Source organism: Leptosomus discolor, chromosome 22 (assembly GCF_034619465.1).
Source record: "Leptosomus discolor isolate bLepDis1 chromosome 22, bLepDis1.hap2, whole genome shotgun sequence".
Taxonomy (NCBI): Eukaryota; Metazoa; Chordata; class Aves; order Leptosomiformes; family Leptosomidae; genus Leptosomus; species Leptosomus discolor.
This window is the reverse complement of record NC_141412.1, coordinates 6,510,279-6,533,080: the sequence shown is the minus strand read 5'-3', so window position 1 is coordinate 6,533,080 and position 22,802 is coordinate 6,510,279. Positions and strand designations below refer to the sequence as shown.

Sequence of the window (22,802 nt, the reverse complement as noted above, 5' to 3'; positions counted from 1 at the left end):
ATTTCTGCAGACTTCAAAGGAAATGGGTCTTTATGATTCAACTATTACCAATGTGTAAAACACAACCATGAGGATAAGAGTAATAGCATAAACCAATCTGATGCAGCATCCCTGAAGCCACCCTGGACTCCACTGCTGTCACAGCAACGAGTATGACTCAGTTCCTCTCCGGGCAGGTGAAACGATGCTCATTAACTCAAGCTAAACGGCCAAGTCCTTAAGTCACTAGGCAGGTGATTAGTGGTTACAATGACATACTGGGGACCTCACACAGGAATGCACTATTTTACACGAGAGCAAAGAGCACAACGCTTCCAGAAGAGGCCCAAGCAGCTCCATATCGTGGACAAATGAAAATTTTCAATTCTTATTTTACGTTCTCATATTGGTATTTCAGTTAAGTTTTGTACTAATAACTTCCTAGTTTTCCAAAAGAAAACAATGAATTGCCAACAATTCTGCGTAGCGTAAACACTCCTCTGCAGCAAGCACTGATGCAATAACTTGTCTAAATAAGCACCCACAAGACGTAAAATGCTACAGGCCTTTCCGTGACTCAAACCACCTTCAGCCGTGGAAGCAAGCACATCTGAATGCGAAAGAACTTCTCTCCGTGGACGCTGGAGTACAAGCACACAGCCTATGTGAAACCCATGCTGTGGTCTGGACTGGTTTTTTTAACTCAAAGGCATGTTATGGTAGCAGTGAGATTTAGTAGTATTGCTGCTGTTGCAGATACAGTTTGTTTTACAGTGTCTGTTTTATCCTTAATCTGACCATAGCAACTTGCAAGACGCATACACACAGAATCCTAACAGACAACATAATATGTCATCCACATCTTGATTGTTTTTCAATGGGAAAATAAAACATTCATCCGTATGATACAGAACAAAGAATTGTAAGAGGATGTGGCTATTTTGTTGTTAAAAACCCAAGTCTTCCCTCTCTCCTTGTTTATCTTAAAGCCATAAAAAGAGAAAATTGGAACATTATTTTCCAGCCTGACTCTCTACGAGAGCCGATGAATGGCCCGAGTTCTGCATCTTTATGCCATTCGACAGGCACGAAAAGTTGAAGCCAGTTGCAGGAGGAAAGCAGCACTCCAGGACAAAAGCTTCACTGTGCCCTCCGATTCAGCATCAACTCTAAAAGGAGCTTCTGCTTACTTTGAACTCCACTTAGCTTAAAGTAGCTAGAAATTGAGGGATATAGGGAGGCTTAAAAAAGTTCAAGGGAATGCAGGGACCAGGTACCAGGGGAAATAAAAACCAACACAGCTTGTCTGGGGTGTATTCAAAGTGCACCTCACAGCTCCAGTGTTACTGCTAAAACGCATTAATAATTCAAAACGCATGCGCTAGCCTAAGAGCTCGCTTCTCCAAAAAGAGTTTCCAAACTCCATCTAGCTTTTATTTAGGTTTAAAACAAATGGCAAAGCACGGCACTACATCAAACCTCGAGCCACAAGGGAACGTGCAGGCAAGGGGACTCTGAACCAGGCTCTGAGTCTTCTCTGGCCTCACACCTTCACTCAGCCAAATAATCCCGAGTTCCCCTCACCTGAGCAAGGCAGCACGCTTGTCCTGATACGACACTTCCCTTCCTTTCATGCCAATCCTTTCTATCCCAAGGCTCCCAGCGGGTTCCCTGCCCACTCCAGGATTGCTACACCTACAATTATTGCAGGACTTAGCAGATAAAGAATTATTAAATAATGTAACAGCATTTCAAAGTAAACTCCTGGGCTCGTGCTGTAAAAATAACAGAAGTTGTTTTGATTTTTTTCACTGCTTCAAGCTGGTAAATGGGAACTTGGTCCAAAATCTGTTATTTTAAAGCCTGAATGTTTTGACATGTCATACTTGCAAGAAATAAGGTTAACACTCAAGCACCACAAAGAGCAATTACAGAGCTGCACTGAACTTCAAGGTAACTTAGAAGAATTTGTGCTAGTATCTAAACATAAATTGGCAGGACCAGACAATATCACCTACCCAAAAAGGGAGATCTTCTAGTAGGCAATTTGGTTTACAGCCATATTTATAAGCTGCAGCAGACTTCCAATAGAACACAATTAATTTTAAGACAGGTTCATGGATCCTGAACATACATAAAGTATATGGCACTATATATTTTTACTTCCAACTTGTTGTAATACTGGATTTGTGGGTATCTATTAAGCAACAGTCTTCCCTCTAAATTACTACTCATGTAATTCTGAGTGTGATGCTGCCAAAAGCTCACTCTGTACTTAGAGGTGACACCTCTGACTGCAACTCACAAACCAATCCCTGATCGTCCAGAAAAACATTTGATGGGGCTTTAAACATACGTATGCAAACCTAAACGAGCTCCTCCTCCTTCTGGGAGATAAAACATGTGAAAGAAAAATTTGGGATGGTGGTAGGGGAAGTCTTGCACCTTAAAAATACGCCCCATAGCAAGTAATTGAGTTTTTATTTGTTTCTTTCATTCATACGGTAGAAAGGTGGAAAGAAGAACTGCGGAGTGGAATCAAAGTTGGTTCAGTTAGTTTCAAGAGAGAGGAAAGAAGTTACACTTTAGGAGAGGGAGTCTTGAAGAGGCAGCGAGAGCATCACATGCTTATTTTAAAAAACCACAACCATACATCCACATGACATACAATGGAAGCATTCAATTTTATTCTGCTTTTCCAGGAAACAGCAACCTGAATTTGCAGGTTCTGTTGGCAAAACATCCAGAAATGAGAAGTTAGAGGAAACAAGTAATCGCTATCTTTGGGATCCTCAGTGGAGATCAAACAGCTTTTTGGGATGGACGCCCAGGAGAGCCGAAGGTCAGAGCCTTGCCAGCAGAAGGCTCCGTGTTCTGCTCACACACCACAGCAAGGGACACAACAACAAAACCATCAAAGTCTACCAACATGTTTGAATGCCTTCTAGACGTTATATAGTACGTGCGGGTGAGAATATGTGCCTATGTGTATGCTTCCCCTTCTAAACCAAAAAAATCTGAATCCAGACCCTTGTAGAAGTCTACACTGACAGGAAATCTTCCGCACAATCCTCTCTGTTACAACAAAACTCGGGTCTCAGCAGATCTGGAAACATCCTGGCTGATACACGTGCAGCTACACACACTGCAGCAAGAATCCTGCCACAGAGCAGCAAACATTTTCACGTGTAGTATCTAAATACCATTAGTTCAAGTGCTTTCCTCTGCATTTTCTTGCCTGGCAGGACAGATCATGATAGTACGAGCTTTTTCCTGAGCACCGAAAGACAACTCTTCCCTGATTTTACAACGAGAGAACAAGCTTGAGTTCACCACACCACATGCCCTCTTGTGAGATTATATTACTGAGTGAAGCGGGTGGGAAAGCAGCGTCGACTTTCAAAGTCTGCAAACTACCTGGAAAGCAGATCCCGCGACCATCACGAGCAAACAGTAAAGCAGATCCCGCGACCATCACGAGCAAACAGTCCCCGCAGGTTCCAGGATACAGAGGATACCTGGCAACACGGATGGAGCATACCTGGTCTGCTCAAACCAACACACCTTAACCAGCAAAACATCTCAAAGCCAAGGCAGTCAGAAACACAAATTTTCCAAGATCAGGTTATATCTTATCCGTGCTTCTTCACCAGGAAATGAATGAAAACACGTAGAACTACAGGACAAAGGTACACCCATACAGTTGAAAATCTAAGCTAATCAATGAACAGTTTAAAAATCTGTAGCCTAACCTGCCAACTCTGTCAAACCTCAAAATTCTGGCACCTAAGCACGAACTAAACAAGCTACCCTTTTTGTAAGCAGGTCCAGTAAACACAAAATGTAAACGTCCCCAATGATGTTTGGTTTAACAGCTAATACATCCACTGGTGTGACAAACCTCCACTGCACAATAAACACACATCCCTGCTTCTGTAAATCTCAGGGATCACATCAACATGAAGTTCGCTAGTTATTAGAATCACACCAGCTTCGCACGCTTGCAGATCTAGGAGTACAATATTATGCTGCATTTTAACACCACTCCTGTTAACAGGATGGCTTACTACATATAAAACCATAAGGGTTTTAATCCTCTTGCCAACTATGAAACACTAGTGAAATGAGGATTATTTTTCTGGAGCCCGCAGATTCTTCTCAAATTTTTAATGTATTTTAATTATACATAGAATACATCCTTCTGGTTTTTTCAGGTCATTAAACCTCAGGGCAGAAAAAATTTCCAACACAACTTTGTTCCAGTTACTAATTAAAACAATTTTTATACGTTTCTGTGACACGCTGCTAAAGATGATTTATGATGGTGGCAAACAGCAGGAGGTCAACGCCACAGTTAACAGCTGAGCTTATTACAGTCAATTTTAAGATTTACTCATGCGATCAAAGAGCCACTACGCACCAATAAAGACTAAATATCCACAAGCAAGTTCGCATATTTTCAGTGTTAAATGCAGGGGAAGAAAAACTAAGCTGTATTCCTGCAGGAGGTCAACGTTTTCAAATTGGAGTGTCACAAGTCCCCAGTCACTCGTGACTGAAGAAGAGCCGAGTACGCGCAGATTTCCCTGAAACGGTTTTGCCCTGCCAGTACTCAGCACGTAGGTAACAGAGGATACCTGAGAAAAGGCTCACCCAAATCTGCACAGTGACCTTTCTCGTACTAATAAGGCAGAGAAGAGACACACAAAGTGGGGAATAATCATAAACAGAGCTCCCAGGTTTGCCATGTTGTCCCAGACACAGAAACACCGCGCTGGGTCTTTCTCTCCAGTGACTCCCACCTTGTGGAGAATCGAACCGTCCCAGATAAACTCATAAAACCATCCAAAGGCAACAGGAGAAGGGAAAAAAAAAAAAAAAAAGTGCAAAACTACCTGTTCAACTGAATCAACAGGTAAAATCTCATTTGCTTTTAATAATTATTTGTGGGTTATAGACTCCCCTTCCATTTACACACCTAGATGATCGGCTCAAAATAAAGGACGTACATGGAATCAGACAGAGCTAATCCAACTAAATACTAACAGGAAAAAAACCCTTTCCTCCCTGTGACAGACAATTCAATAGCCAGCCAGCTGAGTCACGTCAGACAAATTACCTTTCACTTTGTAAAAAAATATAAACATTTCTAAATTATCGATTTCAGTAACTGTCAGTCAAAGGGAGAAAGGTGACAGCAAAGCATACAATACATTTTAAGGATGATTTAGCAGCCAAAACCACAAGAGACCATTAGCGTAAGCCTGAAGCTGGCTGTTCCCATACATTGCCGAGTTCCACCTCCAAACACACGAGCGCGTACGCTCCTCTGACAGGTGGTGGGACAGCGGGACAGCTCTCCTCACCCACCAGCTCCTCTGAGCAGAAGCAATCCCCTCTCTTCCTTCGGGGGATCGCAAACACCTTCAGCAAAACAACGACCACGGGGGCAGTGGAAGGACCTGCGTAGCCTTGAAATGAGGTTTCTGAGCAGGCTTCAGTGACTGGCAGACAATTTACACGAAGCCCGGTCGCTCACAAGGCTGTTGGCTTTCTCTACGCAAGCAACAACTGTAAAACAAGTAGTAAATGTGCGAGCAGCAATAGTGAAGTTTCACGGAGAGATATTCTCCGTCCTTGAAGTTACACTTCCACTACTAAGCCCACGTTGGCTTTCTCCCCATTTTGCTGGAAGAAAAGCAGGCAAGCTGGAATTTCACAGGTGTGATCTTGTTCCAGGGAAGAATTTTTCTGAGGAGTTAGTGGCAAGTTGGATGCACAACCAGGAAATAAAAGAATCCAAAAACCGAGGTGAACTTACTCGAATATTTTCCTAACTTTTTTGGCATCGAGAAGCTTGGCCTAGAGACTCCAAATTTTAAAAATTTGTTGAACTTGGCAGGAGACTGTGCCAATTTTCAGGGAGTTGTGGCTGGAATTATTAAGTTAATAGAAGCAGTTTCCACCTACACTGTGAACATAGCTGGGTTTATATACCCGCATCCTTAAAGCAGCCCTTGCAACATCTCTCCCTACCACTTCAGAAGGCAACAGGAAAAGAAACCATATGGAAAGGACGGGGAACAGGAGGGGAAGGCCTCGGTCTAAAGAAGGGCAACACAACATATCAGAATATGGCAAAGTCATTTTTGGGGGAGATCAAGAGCATCCAGAGATGAAAGGCTAAAAAGCAGCACCGCTTTGTAGGCACTAGGGCTACACGCGTGTCCTAACCACTCATATATTCGTAACGACAAAGCAAAACCCAGCAAAATTGTCTTTCATAGCACCAATACACAGCAAAATTCAGGCCAGATTTGTGATTTTTACTACGTATTTCCATCTTTTCAAAGGGATTGGCGTGGGGAGGACTGCTGCTCCATATTTCACTTTTAAAATATTTTTTTCTTTTTAAACCCTTTGCAAATGAGTGGAATAACTGAAGACTTTACAGCCTGTAGCTGCTCATGACTGCCAAGACACTGAAAATTCTCATGCCCCCAGAAGAGCTGGGGGAAGGAACAAGCCCTCCTACACTGAAGGCAGTGAGCACGCTTAGTTTAAAGGCACTGATGGAAGGAGATTTGAGCTAAGCTGTCCGACTTCACACGGACACAGATCAGGGAGCACTCTTCCATTCCTGTTGTATCTATCTAGGTGACCTGTGTAGAGGATTGCTTTTAGCTCTGGCAGAAACACCTTAAACTACCCCCAGATAACTCCAGAGGAGGGCATCTGGTCAGGCTTTACCATTTTTGCCTCCTCTGCAATCCATCTCAGGAAAAAAACGTTACTGTATGATTAACAGAGACACCTTCACGAGCACACTTCCCCTTTGCACCCCCTTCCCTGGAATATTATTAAATAAAAGAACAAAAGGCAAACCAAAAGAAGACGACCTTGAAAAATACCTTCTCATCGGGCTCTGGTGACAAAGGGCACAAGAAGAACTGAACTGCTCTTTGCAAAGCTTCTAACTCTTAAGGCCCATCAGGAAAATACAATTACAGGCACAAACCACAGCCACCGCTGCACGGCAGCCTATCATCTCGGCTCGGAGGCTGCAGCTTGCCAAAGGCACTCCAAGAGCAAACAATACTGCTGAGTTCATAACAAGAATTCCTGGCAGCTGATGCCTCCGCAGGCGGAAGTGATTCTGGTTCAAATACTTCCTTCACCACTGATAACACGCTCCTACCACTTGCGATGCCAAAGCTTAACAGATAAGGAGAGGATCTTCCATGCGCTGTAATCCAACCCTGTTCCGACGGGAAGGGGCTATTTTTAGAAGGCAGCGACATAAACGCAAGCGCTGTCTGAAAGGGTAAATCTCTGTCAAGCACGAGATCGCTGAAGTGATATGAACGCGCCTGAAAGCACTTTCTCTCCTTTAGCAATGGGTTTTTCAGGGAGCTGAAAGAATATGGACTGGGAACCGCAGAGCTGATCAGCTCTCCACATTCCATTACTAAAACCTACTCGACTAAAGATAATTTCTTGGTTCTTTCAAGCAGGGAACAAAGTCTGTATTTCTGGCAGGAAGTAAAGATATTTACAGAATACCTAATCGCTACTTTTCCTGTTCTATTAACGGCACCTAGCACTACGTAAAGTAAAATCACATTTGCACCACGCTAGGGGAGGAGTCATTCTACTTTGGTGTAACTTGGCGATACAGAGGTTTTTGTTCAAATAGCTCCATTCCTGTGCATGAACAAGCTCAAGAGGCTGTGAGACCGTGTGACACACCTCCTGCACTGAGGTACCCAAACGACACGTCAATGAGTTACCCCGAGCAGCTCCACAGCTCCAACACAAAACCTGGACCACACAGTCAAATCAGCCTGGGCTGAGCACCACGCTTGTGCATTGAACTTCAACTCAAGCGAGTGCCTGGCAGATGCTGCACTGTTTAGCACGTACACACCAACTCTTCAACTCAGCTGCCTGCAGTACACCGCACGGTGCTGCAACAACACGGCCCCTAAGGAGGAAGCTTTTCCAATCAGCAGACCCTGCAATCATGCTTCAATTTAATAAGCTGCCTTAGAAACCGACTGTGAACTTCTTTTAGGTTACATTGGGATGATTTAGGCACTTCTGAGGTTAAATGCGTGGTGAGAGATCTGGAAGAGATGCTGAGGACTTCCAGCTTCACACTTCAGCGCTTAACTGAAGGCTAAGACGCCCTGTACAGCGATAGGTGTGCAAGCAATGTTTGCTTTGTAGACTCATGAATTGAGTTTTGACGTTCTAGAGAGAGGAGAGGCATCACAGGGAGACAGTACCCAAGACCTGTGGAAAGGCAGCAGAGCTGAAGAGAGAAGGAAGCCAGCAGAACCGACCTAACCGATGCAGGGTAATCGCAATCTAGCCATGGCCTAATAACACCTTGACCACAGCGAGGCTGAACCACAGCTCTGCTCCTGCTAACAAGGCTCCTAAACATTGAGCCAATGTTAGACTATTATGCAGAACCCAGCTTTTCACCATAAAATCAAAAATCAGTGCTTTCAAAAATAAACGCAGTGATGAATGTAAGGTATTTCAGCAAAATACCAGTGAATTTCTGGCACTGACGCAATCTGTAAAGCCCATCCTGTAACCACAGCTTTGACATCAACTACCTTTGCCTGGTCAACCAGCAATTTCCCCGCTGATGCAACACACGTCTTGCTGGCCAGACGCAGATAAGGTTAAAACACATTGCTGTTGAAAGCAGTACAGCAGAACACTTCTGAAGAGCAAAAGCATGCCAGAATGCAGCCAGTTTTGTTAGCAAGGTGCTAAGACGAGAACAAATTCTTTTTTATACATCTCACAAAGTTAGTTTAAAATGATCTCATGAGGTGAAATGCCAAGATATTAATACCGATTGCACCATGAGCCCATATTATAAGTGACATAAACGTTACAAAACAATCTGAAATTTGGCCAGGCTGTTAATAGACAGCATTACACAATTCCTGACACAGCACAGTAATACTGCATTTCTACTATGCAAATTTTTAACAGTGAATAGATTTTGAAAGGAGTTTACACCCACTACCCCTCAGATGCAACCTGGTAATTCGCTATTAGGTGCCAAGCTGTCATTTTCAAGTCACTTCAGCCTACTGCTATTCTCTCGTCTACCTTGTTATCACAAAGGACCCACCAATGAATGCCACTTGATTAAAATGTATGAGTCCTATATGAGCCTATTTTTAAATCTGTAAACTAATACTGCTGTTGTATTAATAGCTTGCATTTATTTCACCATTAATACTGGTCTTCCACCAAGGAAATACTGTCATGCCCTACCCTTTTGTATTTCAGGAGCAAAGCCCCGCTCTTCAGGTATTTTTATCCGTATAAAGAAGTCACTACACCGGGGGGATCTATCAGAAATCTCGCTCAGAAGAAGGAAGGGACAAGAGGCACAGAGAGGGTGCTTAGGGCCTGATGTACCTTCTTTAAGCACACATTTTGCACTAGGTACACCAATAGTTAAGCGTGTATGGTTTTTCAGAGGTAGCAGTGGTGGAAACAAGAGAATTGTGCCCCCTGACACACACACATTCGCACTTTTATGGCCTCCCGTGCTGCCGTCATCCTCCCAGCTTCACCACACAGACACTGCGAGAGAAAACAGCTCAAGGGGCCTGATGTGGCTCAACAACCAACACTACTTTTTCTTCCTGGGCTATCCTTCCCCAATTATTGTTTTTCAGCCAGGCCACTCCTCTGGTCGCAGCAGTTGGTGTTCTGCTAGTGCCAGAGGGCACAACACAGAGGACAAGCGAGCAGGAGCATGGAAAACAGCAATGACACCACAAAAATGAGCGCTAGACAGCTCCTGCTTGTGGAAACTTCCCAGCAGAACACGCTTCAGGTTTGTTGGCAGAACAACGTGAAGAAAATCTGTAAAGAACGTATTATCTGATTTGACTTCTCCCTCTCAAAAGCACAAACATCTCAGCATATCAACCCTACAAGTTATGCCCTGCCATCCTTAAAACGCTCCAAAAAAATGCTTAAACCCACAAAAGAATTAAATTATTTGTCTTCAAAACGCTTTAAATACTAGTGCCATGTAACAGAGGCTGTAATACCTCTCTCCAGCTTGTGCATTGTGCTGAATTTCTCTGAATGATGGAAAGGAAAACTCAGGAGGACTGCACAATGCAAAAAACATCTGTGTGCACAGAAACCTGCTCAACACCTACGCTAACATAAAACCTCTCTCCAAAACGACTGAGAAATTAGTGGTGTCAAATCAGAAAACTCCCAGGAGTCAAAAAGCAGGGACATAATTAGCCACACCGTGCCTATACACAGAAACTGAAAATAAAGCAGCACGGGTTTGCTTCAGAAGACTGGGAACTGCTCCTGCTTGCATCAGCTCCCAGGGACCTCGTTACGGACAGAGCTCTTTGCACTGGTGTGCTCTTAAGCCCACCGTTTGGTCTAACCTGCTCTGCCTTCGTGTGTCTGTGTGTCTGCCAATGCACACACACCCCGTGCAACAGCCCTACTAAGTGTGAATAATCGCAGATACGAGCGCTGAACAGGACCCAAACCCCGTCTCAGTCAGAATTTCACAGAGACGGAAAAAACGGGTGCATAATTCTGCTTGCAAAACTGTCAAGTACGGAAACATGAAAGGCTGTAAGTAATTCACTCTGTATTACAGGAAATGTTTTACAAATGAAAAGGTTGTAACCTCTTTTTGGCTACGAGGCTGGCAGATGCTGGAGGCATTCCTGCTTCTCTAAGCGCAGAACAAGATGTGCCCTGTTTGTGAGAAACTAACAGCGATTCCCAGTTCTCAGCCCTCCCCGGTCCTGCTCAATGGAAAATGCTTCTGCTGGTATTTCTGACGGATGGATCACAAAGGAGCGAAGCCTGCACACTTCTAGAAACGCAGCTCAAGCTGACTAGCAATTTCTCCTATCCTGATGACACAGCTGCTGCAACGCACAATGCAGAGCTGAGATAACGTGAGGAAAACGGATAAATTTTGACGATTTATATTTACATAAATACGTTCACACAATCGTTTAAAGAAACACACACACACACAAACTAAAACTATTCACGCAGTTATGAGGGATGACTCAATAATGCATGTTTGATGCAGCCTTAGAACAGTGACATCAGTCAAATCCAGTGGAAATAAAAGCAACTCCAACCTGAAAGGGGTGGCCACATGGCTGAGGCCAGATTCTGGCCCAGTACACAGAAGCAATTCCAGACAAAGAGACCCTATTGCTTTAACTTCTTATCACTGAACACTTTGCAACAAACTCCACAAACCTCAGTGGAGGTCGCTCTACCGCCTCCCAAGCACAGTGGAGGTCTGTACACAAAAGAAAGCTGAAACTCACCTGTATGTTGCCAAAGTCCACGTTTTCATAATGGAAATGTGCACATTCAGCCATCTTCGGGAAATGACCCTTTGTGAAGGACAACCTGAAGCACACCAAAAGCACACCGTGAGATAGCTGCAAATCACTGAAACGACGCTCAGCATCGAGCACTGTTTTAAAACGCAGTTGCTGATATAAAATAGTAACGACTTTCTCATCCTAAAGCCAAGGGAACAGAGGGATTCGTTGAGGTGGTGCACCAAAACAGTGGAGAAAGGACAACCAAATCACAAAGTGGCTTTTAGCATCGCATCCTTAAAGAACTGCGTGGCATTTCATCCCCACCAAAGCCCACATCTTTAAGTAATGGTGCGGGGACAAGCCGCTCTACCGGTACGAATGCAGTTTTGCAGTGCAAATCAACAGCCTTACACGAGACACAGAGGAAAGGAGAACTTTACCTGTGAAAGGCATCACAGCCCATCAGTCCCGGGTTGATGTATCTGAGGGTGCAGAACAAACGCTATTTATCCTTTGCCTTTTTAAAATTCAAAAGTGAGGCATAATTATTCCCAAGTGTCTCCAGTTACAATGATGGCTGACGGGGAGATCCTCTGGCTCTGCAACATGCTCTTGCTTCTGCTGAAGCTATTATAGACTCCTATAGATATTTCTGGTGGTGAGCCAATGAGATTGTCATTATCTAGCTCTCTCTTCCCACGGGAATATAAGTGGGAAGTGAGATGCAGCATCTGGCTGCTCAGCACTAGAACAAAGAGCCATTTCCCTTACAGCATCAGAGCACTACAGAGAGGTGATCTGAATGCACAGATCAATCCATATTGGGGAGCTCTGGTCCTTGAGTCAGCAGTCTTAGCAAAGACATGTCAAGTAATATTGATTACTTGTGATCCCCTGGGCAGGTTAGAGGTTTGAAACCTTAGCTGCAAGCATAATAAGCTGGTTTACATTCTCTGGGAGAGAATAAGAGAGAGAAAAAGATAGTGTAAGCCCACAGAAAAAAAAAAAAAAGATCTGGGAGATCAGAGAAGAAAGAAATACCCGTAAAAAAGAAAAATTGTGCAAAACCCATTCCAATGAAGAAGAGGTACAGCGCAGAATGCAAGGGAAGGAAAAGTGAAAAAATATCAAATAAAAAAATATATCTAGGCCACCCACATGTCCTGGTTTAGCTTCCCAGAGCATAAGGAGACAGGGAAAATTATCTCATTTATACAGGCTTCTCTTTAGTTTTTTTTATACGTACATACATATATATGCTCTTCTTTTTTTTTAAAAAAAAATAATCTGTTTCAGGAAGAAGTCACAAAAATGTAAGAATACAGTAACAGTGAGGTTCAAAACTCTAACAAGCTTTGCTTCTATGGCCAGGAACAGGTGAAGGAGCCAACAAAACCTCTCAAGTCCCCAGTTTTAGACTACGTCAGCTATCATTTACTTTGTTTCCCACGGATTTTGGTTGCTCTGATGAAGTCACTATCCAAAATGGTTGCTGAGTGCCCTAACTGTATTGCAGCACAATAGCTAAACCCCAAGATAGCAAAACTAGAAGCCCAGCAAAGAGGGGAAAAATCAAAGAACACAGCTCTTACTTTTTCACATTCTTCACTTTCATACTTGCTGTGCTGCCACAGGTCCGGAGCGGCAACTCCCCGGGAATGTCAGGGATATCTGCACCTCTCGCCTGCAAAAAAGAAGAAAGAAAAAGCAAAGAACTTAACATTTGACTGCACACTAAGCTAAGCAGTAGCCCATGTATTTTTACATGTATGTACAAACACCAGCTGAAATCTCCTCTGTGCTGGAAGGTGTACTTCTGTCTTTTCAACACAGAAAACTGAACCTCAGCATTACGATCTGGTATGTGATTATCTCTTCCTGAACCATGCTGCAGAGCCTGGCTAACTCTTAGCTAACCACCTGCTTCTGGTTTCTAAACTGGAGATTTTCAGAGGTAGGAGTCTAACATACACTCCTGAACTCCATACTTGGCCTCCTCATTAAGTACCTGGTTTTCCACACATCCTTGCACTTAGATTCAGGCAGAGGCAGTGGAAGAGGCTGGATAGCTCACACAGTGGAAAAGCAAGTTAATGACAGAGCCGTCTGTATGTGGGAGGTGAGCTTTTAAAAAAGATATTTGAAGCTATTGGTATAAGCGCATGAACATAATAAAACTCCTTAAACACCAAAATTCATTTACTTTAGCAACACCAGAGCTCAAACTCCCTCTTTTCACCTGTTCTGCCCTGCTTTCCCATCCTCTCCTTCCTCCTGCTGCTTTTTCATAAGCCATGAGCTCTGCTGGGGCAGCATTCGCCATCACAGGGCGCTCTGACACCCTCAGCACCACGTGCTTCTCTCGTTGTACCAGGCCCCAAGCTTAGAGGAAGGAGGGGTTTTAGGTGAGGCTCTTATGAAGACAGCAGCGATCAAACAGGAAGATCAGCACAGACTTCAGCGAGCAGAAGGAAAAAACCATGGTCTCTGATGTTGGCCAGAGACAGCTCATTAGTGATGTGGGTGAGACCAGCTGAATGAGCGTTTTTCTGCTTTATCCAATGCACTACAAAACATGAATAACGTCCAAACTAGTGAATGCTCAAGCAAGAGGAAGAAAGCCACTTCAGTATTGCTTCTCTTACAGGCCTGGAACAAAAAAGTATCACAGCAAATCAATTTCCTAACGCCAGGAGTAAACAGATGACTTCCCTGACCCAGATCAGTACCAACGTGTCTAAGCTGGTCGACCAAAAGGTCTCTGAACAGAGATGATCAGTCCAAGAGCTGTTATATAGAACGACAGAATACACGTGTGTGCTGCAGTGTAAAATATGCAAACAACATGGTCCTCGCCCCCAAAACCTGAGAGTCAGACCATGACAACTCGAGCTAGCAGCCCACCTACGGGACGAACAATGGGGGAAACTTTCTTTCAGCCACGTTGCAGCAGTGTCCACTTCTCCCTCGATACAGGGAATCCAGGATGACCTTGGCTCGGAGGCAGACACACACCGCAGACAGACGCATTCACCCCGCCAACGCCACAGCGCCCTACGTAGGACTCGAGTAGAGCACGTTCTTCTCTGCACCCAGACAAGTTCCTGTTACTTCCAGCACTGCCTTTGGAAAAGAGATGCTGCAGCTATCAGAGTGAGCTCCCAATCCCCCCTTTCAACAGGACTGAATAAATCCGAAGGCAGGACACTCACTCTCCCAGTTGCACCTTTCACAGCCCTGAACACAAGTGATGCTTTCACTCCGCTGTCCCACAGCTGTACGTGCACACACAGTCACTGAAGAAAAACAGGGACAATATTTATACCCTTAAATAAACCTTTCCTTGGCTGACTGACTGTTACTAAGTACACAATTACTTTAGTATGTAATAGGACACTTGAGAGCCTCATTGTGAATTTTAACATTAAGAGGATCACCAATTTAATAAACCTTACAGATCTTTTACATAAGAAAACAACTAATTACAGTAATAAATGTGCCATTCCTGTAAGCTGCTTTTAGGCAAAGCTGATGTGCTTGCCTTAATTTTCCAAGGAACAGAATTTCTGTAGGAAGAAAAATGATTTTTTCTTCCCCACCAGCACTAGAAGCTGGTGGGATATAAAAATGGATAAACAAATCTGACAGAAAAACATGGGCTTCAAGCCAGCTTGCAGCAGTGGGTAGAGATTACCCTGGATCTGACTCAAAGCAGCGTAGGCAAAACTCACACCTCCAGGAGACTTAAATGCCAGCATCTCTCTTGGAAAAAGTTGTATTATCCTCCTCTTCCCCGTTGAGTTATGTCCAAACCGTGCTGGAAGGAGGTATCTGTCTCTCCCTCTTCCAACAGCATGTACCCATTTAAGTGGACTACAACGAGACGCAACACAGTAATTAACTGACTTCGGTTGCTTTTCCAATTAGATCTGAACTCTCTGGACTCTGCTGCAGAAGAACACTCTCTCCTAAGTCGAGGCGAAAGGCCAGAACGGTGATTTTGCGCAAACTAAAGCCTTTAGTATGAGGTCCTAACACCAGAAAAAAACTTGGTGAATAGATAAATTAGCAAAAAAGAAACTTATTGCCATTTTACAAACCATATTGCTCCACAATAAACTGCAACTACTTTCCATTTAAACCAAAGATAAATAGCTACAAAACATAACATTTATTCACCTGTAGTTTGCACCTGTTTTGATCCAAAATGTTGCACGCAAAATGTCACCCTAGCTTACCCTCCTCCCAAAACACAAACAAAACACTCCAAATGAGATTTGTCACCTTTTGTGCTTTGTGTCACGGTAATTTAATTTTTAAAATTATTTTGAAACAGTTGGATTATTTACACTTGAAAATTAGCTCGCTAGCCTCATCAAGTGCTCCTCGCTTCCCTATTTTCCACGCATTGCTGTTCTGTGGAAACCTAGTAATTGCATAGCAAATCCATTTATGCAAATTATTTAGTCCAGTTTTCATAACTTAGTGTCACTGCTGCATCAATCTGCCTTGGTCCTAAAACTTGGTAAACAAATTAGGACTCGACCCAGAACGCAGTCAATTGGCTTTATCGGGATCCTCGGTCACTTCAGCGGCAGGCTTTTGAGCAGCACCACTTCACCCGTCTCCCCCGAGCCACGTTATGCTCCTACCAAAAGCCCGCTGACGAGTGCACTTCTGTTAGCAGCAGTTGGGGCAAGATTTGAGATCTTCCATATCTCATAACAGGTATCTCCATCAATTTGTGAGGCAGGTAGATCCCACCCCAATGGCTGCTCTAAGCGACTTTGGGAGAACGCCCGTCTGTCCATCCCACCCCCCCACGGATGGTCATTCTGGTTTTAAATCACCGCAGCCGTTTGCACGGCGGGTATCGGGAGGGCCTCTGAAGTACCTACATCCCTTGTGCAGTTTTCAAGCGTCGCTGCTGAACCCCCTGGGAATCTGAGAGCTCTCACAAATCAGGGTGTCTAGCTTTAAGCATCCAAGTTTGAAATTTCTGGTCTTTGTATTTATAGACGCGATTTGGAAAACTTCAGCTTTGTGCTCTCCAGCACACAAAACCTTAGTCATAAATAATTTATATCTAACGATTCCACTGCATAATATGAAAGGATTTTCTCCCCAAAAGTCTCATTGCATTTATCAGGAAACATGTCAACCTGTCTCCCTCACATCCAGAAACGTAACACAATCTGAAAATACACATAAAATTGAAGAAAACAGTCCAGTGAACACGAGGTAGCAAAGTTTCTACCTTGGTATCCTCAACAGGGGAGAATATTGAACCAATGCAAAACCCCGAGCCCTCCTCCTGCTGCCACAGACTCACACTGGGACATACAAGAAGAACAGAAGAAACTGTGGAATCCCACCAAGCTCCAGTAATCCCATAACTGGTAAACTGGTTTTCCACAATACTACTATAAAACCCCTGAGGAGGTACCATATACAGGAACAGATCCAAGACAAGAATTGACAGGTCAGCATCTACCCAGGCTTCTGAATTCAAGTAGGATCTCTGAAGGCAAAATCCAAGGTTGACACAAAGCATGAACAACTATTAGAACAGGCAGCAACATTTATGCATCTTCCTACCATCAGTCTCTCACCAAAACCGGTTTGGAGGGACCAGATTGCTCTGGATTCCTTCAGCACATGGCCTTGTTTCTAAAAATGGCCGAGCTGATTCAAAACGCTAGTTGGTTTCCATGACAGTCTTTCCTTTACATCATCTTCACTTCCTTTCAATTTTCTTGGATGGGGGCAGAAAATAGCAAACAAAAAAAAAGGGGGAAAAAACCCCACAACAGACCACCACAACCCCCCCCCCCCCGAGCTTTCCAAAAAAACAAAGCTTTGTCAGAGTTTTACTTCTTCACTGAAGAACAGAAGGAAAGGGCAATGCTGTTTCAGTAAAGGCCATTACTCTGAGGTAACAGCCCGCTTAACCTGAGCGAGAGGATGAGCTGAAGTGGCCAGTCTACACAGTTCAGTATCTGAAGCGGGTGTTTACGCACAAGGACACCAACAGCTGCTCCAAATCCCGGGTACCAACTAGCTATGCAAAGCTGGCTCGGCACCAACTTCTTTGCAGAACTTTCTACGCAACCTTAAAAAGAAACTGTCCTCCCAAACCTCCACCTCCCCCCCCCCCCCCCCCCCCCCCGTAAAAGGTGATGGCTCCATTAGCACCGTCCTGCTTTTACCAATTACTGCTCAAGAGTTAGCCTGAAGCACACTGAAAGAAGAGATATGGTTCATCTCAGCTTCATACTCCACAGCCACTAACACCCTCCAGGGAATGAAAGCTCTCTCTACTCTTACTTTATCTGTGGTAGCAACTATCCTCGTTCTCCACAATAAATAAATCATCGAAGCAAACGAAAAATGCTTCCCCTGAACTGAAAGTCACCATGTCCCGAGCTACTACAAGCAACTCCAAACGAAAGGGGCCAATTCTGCAGCACTACCTGTCCAAGCACTATCCCTAAAAGGATTAAAATGTACCTGAGCACTGCAAGGCTGTAACTAGGTCACTTTTTTGAATGGAAGAAATGTGATTGATGAGGATACAACATTCATCTAAAAATGTCAGAGGGACAGTGGCAATATGATGGAAATGCAAGTATTTGCCAAGTTCTTCATATTACCACTTTCCACGGCTTCATTTAGTGGATGCAAATGAGTTTCCAAAGTATTTTCATACAGGATGATGGTGTCAGCGTAACACACCTCAGCTACCTTTTCCAGAGCTGCTTAAGATACTTGGACACATTTAAAACAAAGAAGCAATTGCATCTGGTTCGTGTACCCCAGTCCGACAATCTCAGCTGAAACAAAAATATCTGCTCATTATACAACAGGAGCTTTACTGAAGGAGTAAAATTAAAAATAAATACCCCCAGCTCCAAGTCTGCATTTCCCAACTGGCCACCTGAAGAATTAATACCCGTGCTATTCACGGGCTGAGCAGCAGAGCGCAGCACTGGCACATTCAATAACCACCTAGAGCCTATGCAAGGCTGCCAACCAAGGACAAACTCCTGCCCTCACACCCCGGAGGCCTGTGTACCCAGCTCTATTTGCAGGAGCTGGCTACGCACCCTCACTCAGAAAGGAGCAAGGCCGCAGATAAATTTTACCTTGGAGAGTGCGAGGGTCCTGCGTACTCTGATTACAGCGATCCAAGCCGCGGTGTGGAAAGAAACAGCTTTGAGATCCAACAAAGATGTTTTTCAGAACGAGAAACAGCTGAACCTTCTAAATTTTAGGAAAGCATTTTTCTTTTTTAAATCGAAGTCGTCACTTAGCTCCTTACCTACTGCAAGTACCTTGATCCCTGTTGCAAAGACAAAAGGAACATCCTTCCTGATGTGCCAAAGGATAGCTGTAGGGCTGGCTTTATGTGCAGGCATCGCTCACGGCCACAACGGCTGGAGTAATTAGAGGTAGGACTGGCTTTTTAATTTAGCTCTCGGTTCAGGGATTGGGGAATGTGGGGAAACAGTCACCCAACCAGAGATGTCTTTAAAATCTCATGGTAAAGGAGAAATGTGATAGAGGAAAGGCAGTGAAAAAATGACACATTTCCAGTAGGGAAACTCTGACTGCTGGCTGTGCACATCCTTAATCCCATGTCTAAGAAAGCTGCATCCAATAAAGAAAGTATTTTCATGTATATCATTGAGTTTAGGACTTTTAATTCCATTTTCCACATCCCCTGTCAATGCTGAACTGTTCTAGCCAGTACTTATTGCATGGCACGGTTAACAGCGAATTCTTCTCTTTCAAAAGACCACACAGGATGTGTTTTTTCTACTCCCAGCTTTTCCCCTCCAAAGGGGAAAAAATAAGAAACACAAAAAAAACTTTTAAGCATTGCCATGAGCTGGCAAATTAAGGGAAACCTCTCATTCCTGGGACTTAGCATTATAGAGAAGTTAGTCCAGGGCATCCATTTACCATAGTTCAAAGGATCAGCCTGGAATGAACAAAGAACAAATTCTTAACTATTCATCTACTGCGTTTTCAACTAAAGCTCACCAGCTCTCTGCTACGTGGGTAAAACCACCTCCAGCTTGCCTGTAAAACAACTAACTTGGTGAGTGGAATCCAAGACAGAATAAGCAGCTTGGCAGCTGTACGAACCTACTTTGGCAGCGTTACTGTCATTGTGACCAAAACCCACCTCTGTAAAGCAGGTTGATGTGATGTCACGACAAGATTTCCTAAGCGAGGCTTAAAGAGATGCACGGACCCGCACTGCTTCTCTGCGGATGAATCAAACACACCCCAAGGATGGTGGTTACTTCCAGCAACGCGGCCTCACGCTTGTATTTTCTTTCATAGCTATCATTTGTTGTAGAGACAAAACACGGATGCACCAAGCAAAAAATGAATGGCTAGCTACTGAGGACAGCATTAGCATGATAACTACCTGACAGCTTTAAGGTTGGATTTGACATCGCTATAGTGAAGCAGCAGTGAGATCGCCTCATTACCATTCACAAAGATCTCAGCCCAGGGAGCTGCAGCGGTACAGTACACAGCCTCACATAATAGCATACTGGCTAAGGAATGTACTTTCTTTAAGTACAAAAATCCCACATAAAATACGCGTGGGAAAGGCAGCCAGGGTTAGAGTCCCTCTTCTGTACAGCCTACAAAATAAATTTTAGAAAAAAGCCACAGAAAATAGAACATCCAATGAGCACAATTACTTCCATTCCAGTTCCTTGTTGGCTAAAAAGACCCCAAAAATCCCAGAGCCTGTTTGATGCCCAATTTCTACAGTCTATTGTTTCACAGAGGGAGAAGGGGATCCTAGTCGTGGCTTAGTTATAAAAGGACAAGTGGGGCTTTGGGTTGTTATGGTAGAAAGCAATTTCTCATCACACAAAAAAATAGAGAGATGAATTCATCCTGAAAGTAGCAAATACCACTCAGCTAAGTCCCCTGGCCATATTCAGTGATTATGCAAATAACAATGTTATGTATGTTATAGGTATAAATCCGCTTAGAAACTGAAGAATTTTCCCAATGCGGTAGAAGAAAGATTGGGAAGGTGGAAAAACCAGCAGCCTGACATTTAATCCCAATATCTGAGTCAGTAGAGTTAACCTGAATTTATATTTATGCATGTAAAAGCCAAGCTGGACTCAGCTATTTGTTTATAAAAAGAGCTGTTTCCAATGGCATAGAATACAAAACTGGTATACGATACACTCATTTTCCAAACCCATATAATAACACAGTAACGTGAAGAACGTGTCTACTTCTAACATGCAATTTATACCATAAGCTGTCCATAAACTTCTGAACAACGGAACAAAAGAGTCAGTTCATTAACTTTGTTCAAGCGTTATCCGGGAAGGCTTGGCCTGTGATCACACACCCTGCGCTGGCCGAGCCACTGCAGCAGCTTCCAGCTGCACGGCACGATAACCGGGTAGGATTCCTTCAACCTGCCTTCCCGAGCAACTGCTCAAAGACCCTGCTCAGGTCTCTGAGCCGGGTCAGCAAAGCTGACACACATCTGAGGTGACATCGCTCTCCAGAGATGACCTGGCGTCACTCAGGTGTGGATGGACGCTGCAAGACCCGCACCAAGGTCTTTCCGTGCAGAACTGGGAAGGTGAATGACGACCTCTTCCTTACATCACCAGGAACGTGAACTCTGCAGGAACTGATGGTGAGAAACTTCATCCTCCAAGGATGTCTTCTTACAATTATTAGCTAAACCCAAGCGATTTCCCTCCCCCAAAGGTCAATATTTCAGGAAAAAAAAAAAAACAGACTGAGACATAAAAACAAAACCACATGCACAGAGAAAAAAAATCAAAGCAAATTAAGACGACGTTCCTACAGTGTGCAGCTGTAACACACCGGACTATCTACTCAGGCTAAGAAACCCAGTGCTTTCAGGCAGCCACACACAAACACAGGGAAAAACGTTGTGCCACAGAGCAGGGAACAACTGTTAAAACCTTGGTTTCTGCAACCATACGGAAGAGCAACTTCAGATGGTTTCAAGCTGAAAATATTTGCTCGCAGTACAAGCCACAGAGCAAATCAAGAACAGGCAAACCCTAAAACTTCTTTTACACTCCCTGAAACAGAAGGCACATCAGGAGCACTGTTAGCCTGAGGGCATAGTTTCATGATAGCCAGGCTTGAAGAGGTAAAGCCAATTTTTTGAACTCCCACCCCAATCCTTCAGCCCCAGGCTACTCTCTCCTACTTCCTCTCATTGCAGCTGCAACTGTTTTGGTGCCTACAGCACCAGTCCCTGAAACAACACAGATTAAAAAAAGAAAGAGGAAAGCTGAACTTCTTTTGGGGGATCATTTTTAAATGAGATTAGCTCAGTGATTCACTTCCCAGCTCTTCATCCCAGAAGCTCTCTCACCCTAACTGTCCTGAATCAGTCCTCTGCCGCATGGGAAGTGGGAAGGAACAGTCAAAGAGAGAAACTTCTTAAAGTAGATTTCTGCCACAGAGAAGCCTGGTGTGCTTTGAAGCCACAGAAGACCACATCCAGTCCCACACGGACAAGGTGGAGTCGATAAACTTGCCGATGGTACTGAGAACGGCAGTGATTTTCAGTTTGAAACCGTGCAAACCAACTCGATGTCTCCTCACAGGAGGTCACACATCCTCACATAATCAGGTCAGAGCCACAACCCTATGGATCCTACGCTAGCTGAGGAAAATTAACTGAGACATACTGCCTTCTAGGGTGAGAAACAACTTGAAGCCTTATTGAATGGTAAAAGCCCTCGTAGCAAGCTACTGCAGCATCCAGCACAAATTTTCATGGAAAAACCCTAAAGCAAAGATGAAGTGTTAAGACTCCCAGTGCAAAACCATTGCGTTTCGCAGTCAGAATCAGCTGTGCCCTAGCAACCACGGTGTTTGATCAAATACCAACCAACATCGCGCAGACCTACACCGACACAGCCGTGACCAACATACATGTAGCAAGGCAGAGCTGCACGGAATAATTTAAATTCAAAAATCAGTGTAAAGATTACCAATATTTTCAGTGAATAATTCATCACCTTACAATGAAGGAGGCTGAACTATGGCCAAAAAAAATAATGCCTACAACCTTCAGCAAGGTGATATACACTCTGACATGTTTTGCTTGTCTCTTTGGATTAACTTGGTGGTGGGAAGGGAAGGGGATAGATGAGCAAACTATTGACAGCCCTTCAGAAACCGTTACATCTTTTTTTTTTGCATTATGGTAACTAAGAAGCAATTTTGAAAAAAACCAAACAAACAAACAAACAAAACCAACCACTTTTAAATAAGAGACTCCTGTCCTTTCCTGGATGTTCCATCTTATTTTTAAGCAGCTGAGACTAGGGAAAAGTGATTGACAGGTAAATAAATGCTAAGTTTTATCTCCCAAATCAGTCCATTTCAAACAAAAGTGGCATTTCT

General features: G+C 43.8%; 1 protein-coding gene across 3 annotated transcripts in view; it reads right to left on the bottom strand.

Annotated features, from left to right (window-relative positions):
• The window catches only part of ARHGAP32 (Rho GTPase activating protein 32), a 171,430-nt gene that overhangs the window by 110,490 nt on the left and 38,138 nt on the right, over nt 1-22,802 (bottom strand). For all 3 annotated transcript variants that reach the window (XM_086476847.1, XM_086476848.1, XM_086476849.1), the window contains 3 exons: nt 12,944-13,035; nt 11,792-11,833; nt 11,349-11,433 (listed from right to left, as the gene is read on the bottom strand). In XM_086476847.1, the coding sequence (XP_086332973.1) occupies nt 11,349-11,433; nt 11,792-11,833; nt 12,944-13,035 (219 nt within the window). The remainder of the gene's footprint in view (nt 1-11,348; nt 11,434-11,791; nt 11,834-12,943; nt 13,036-22,802) is intronic.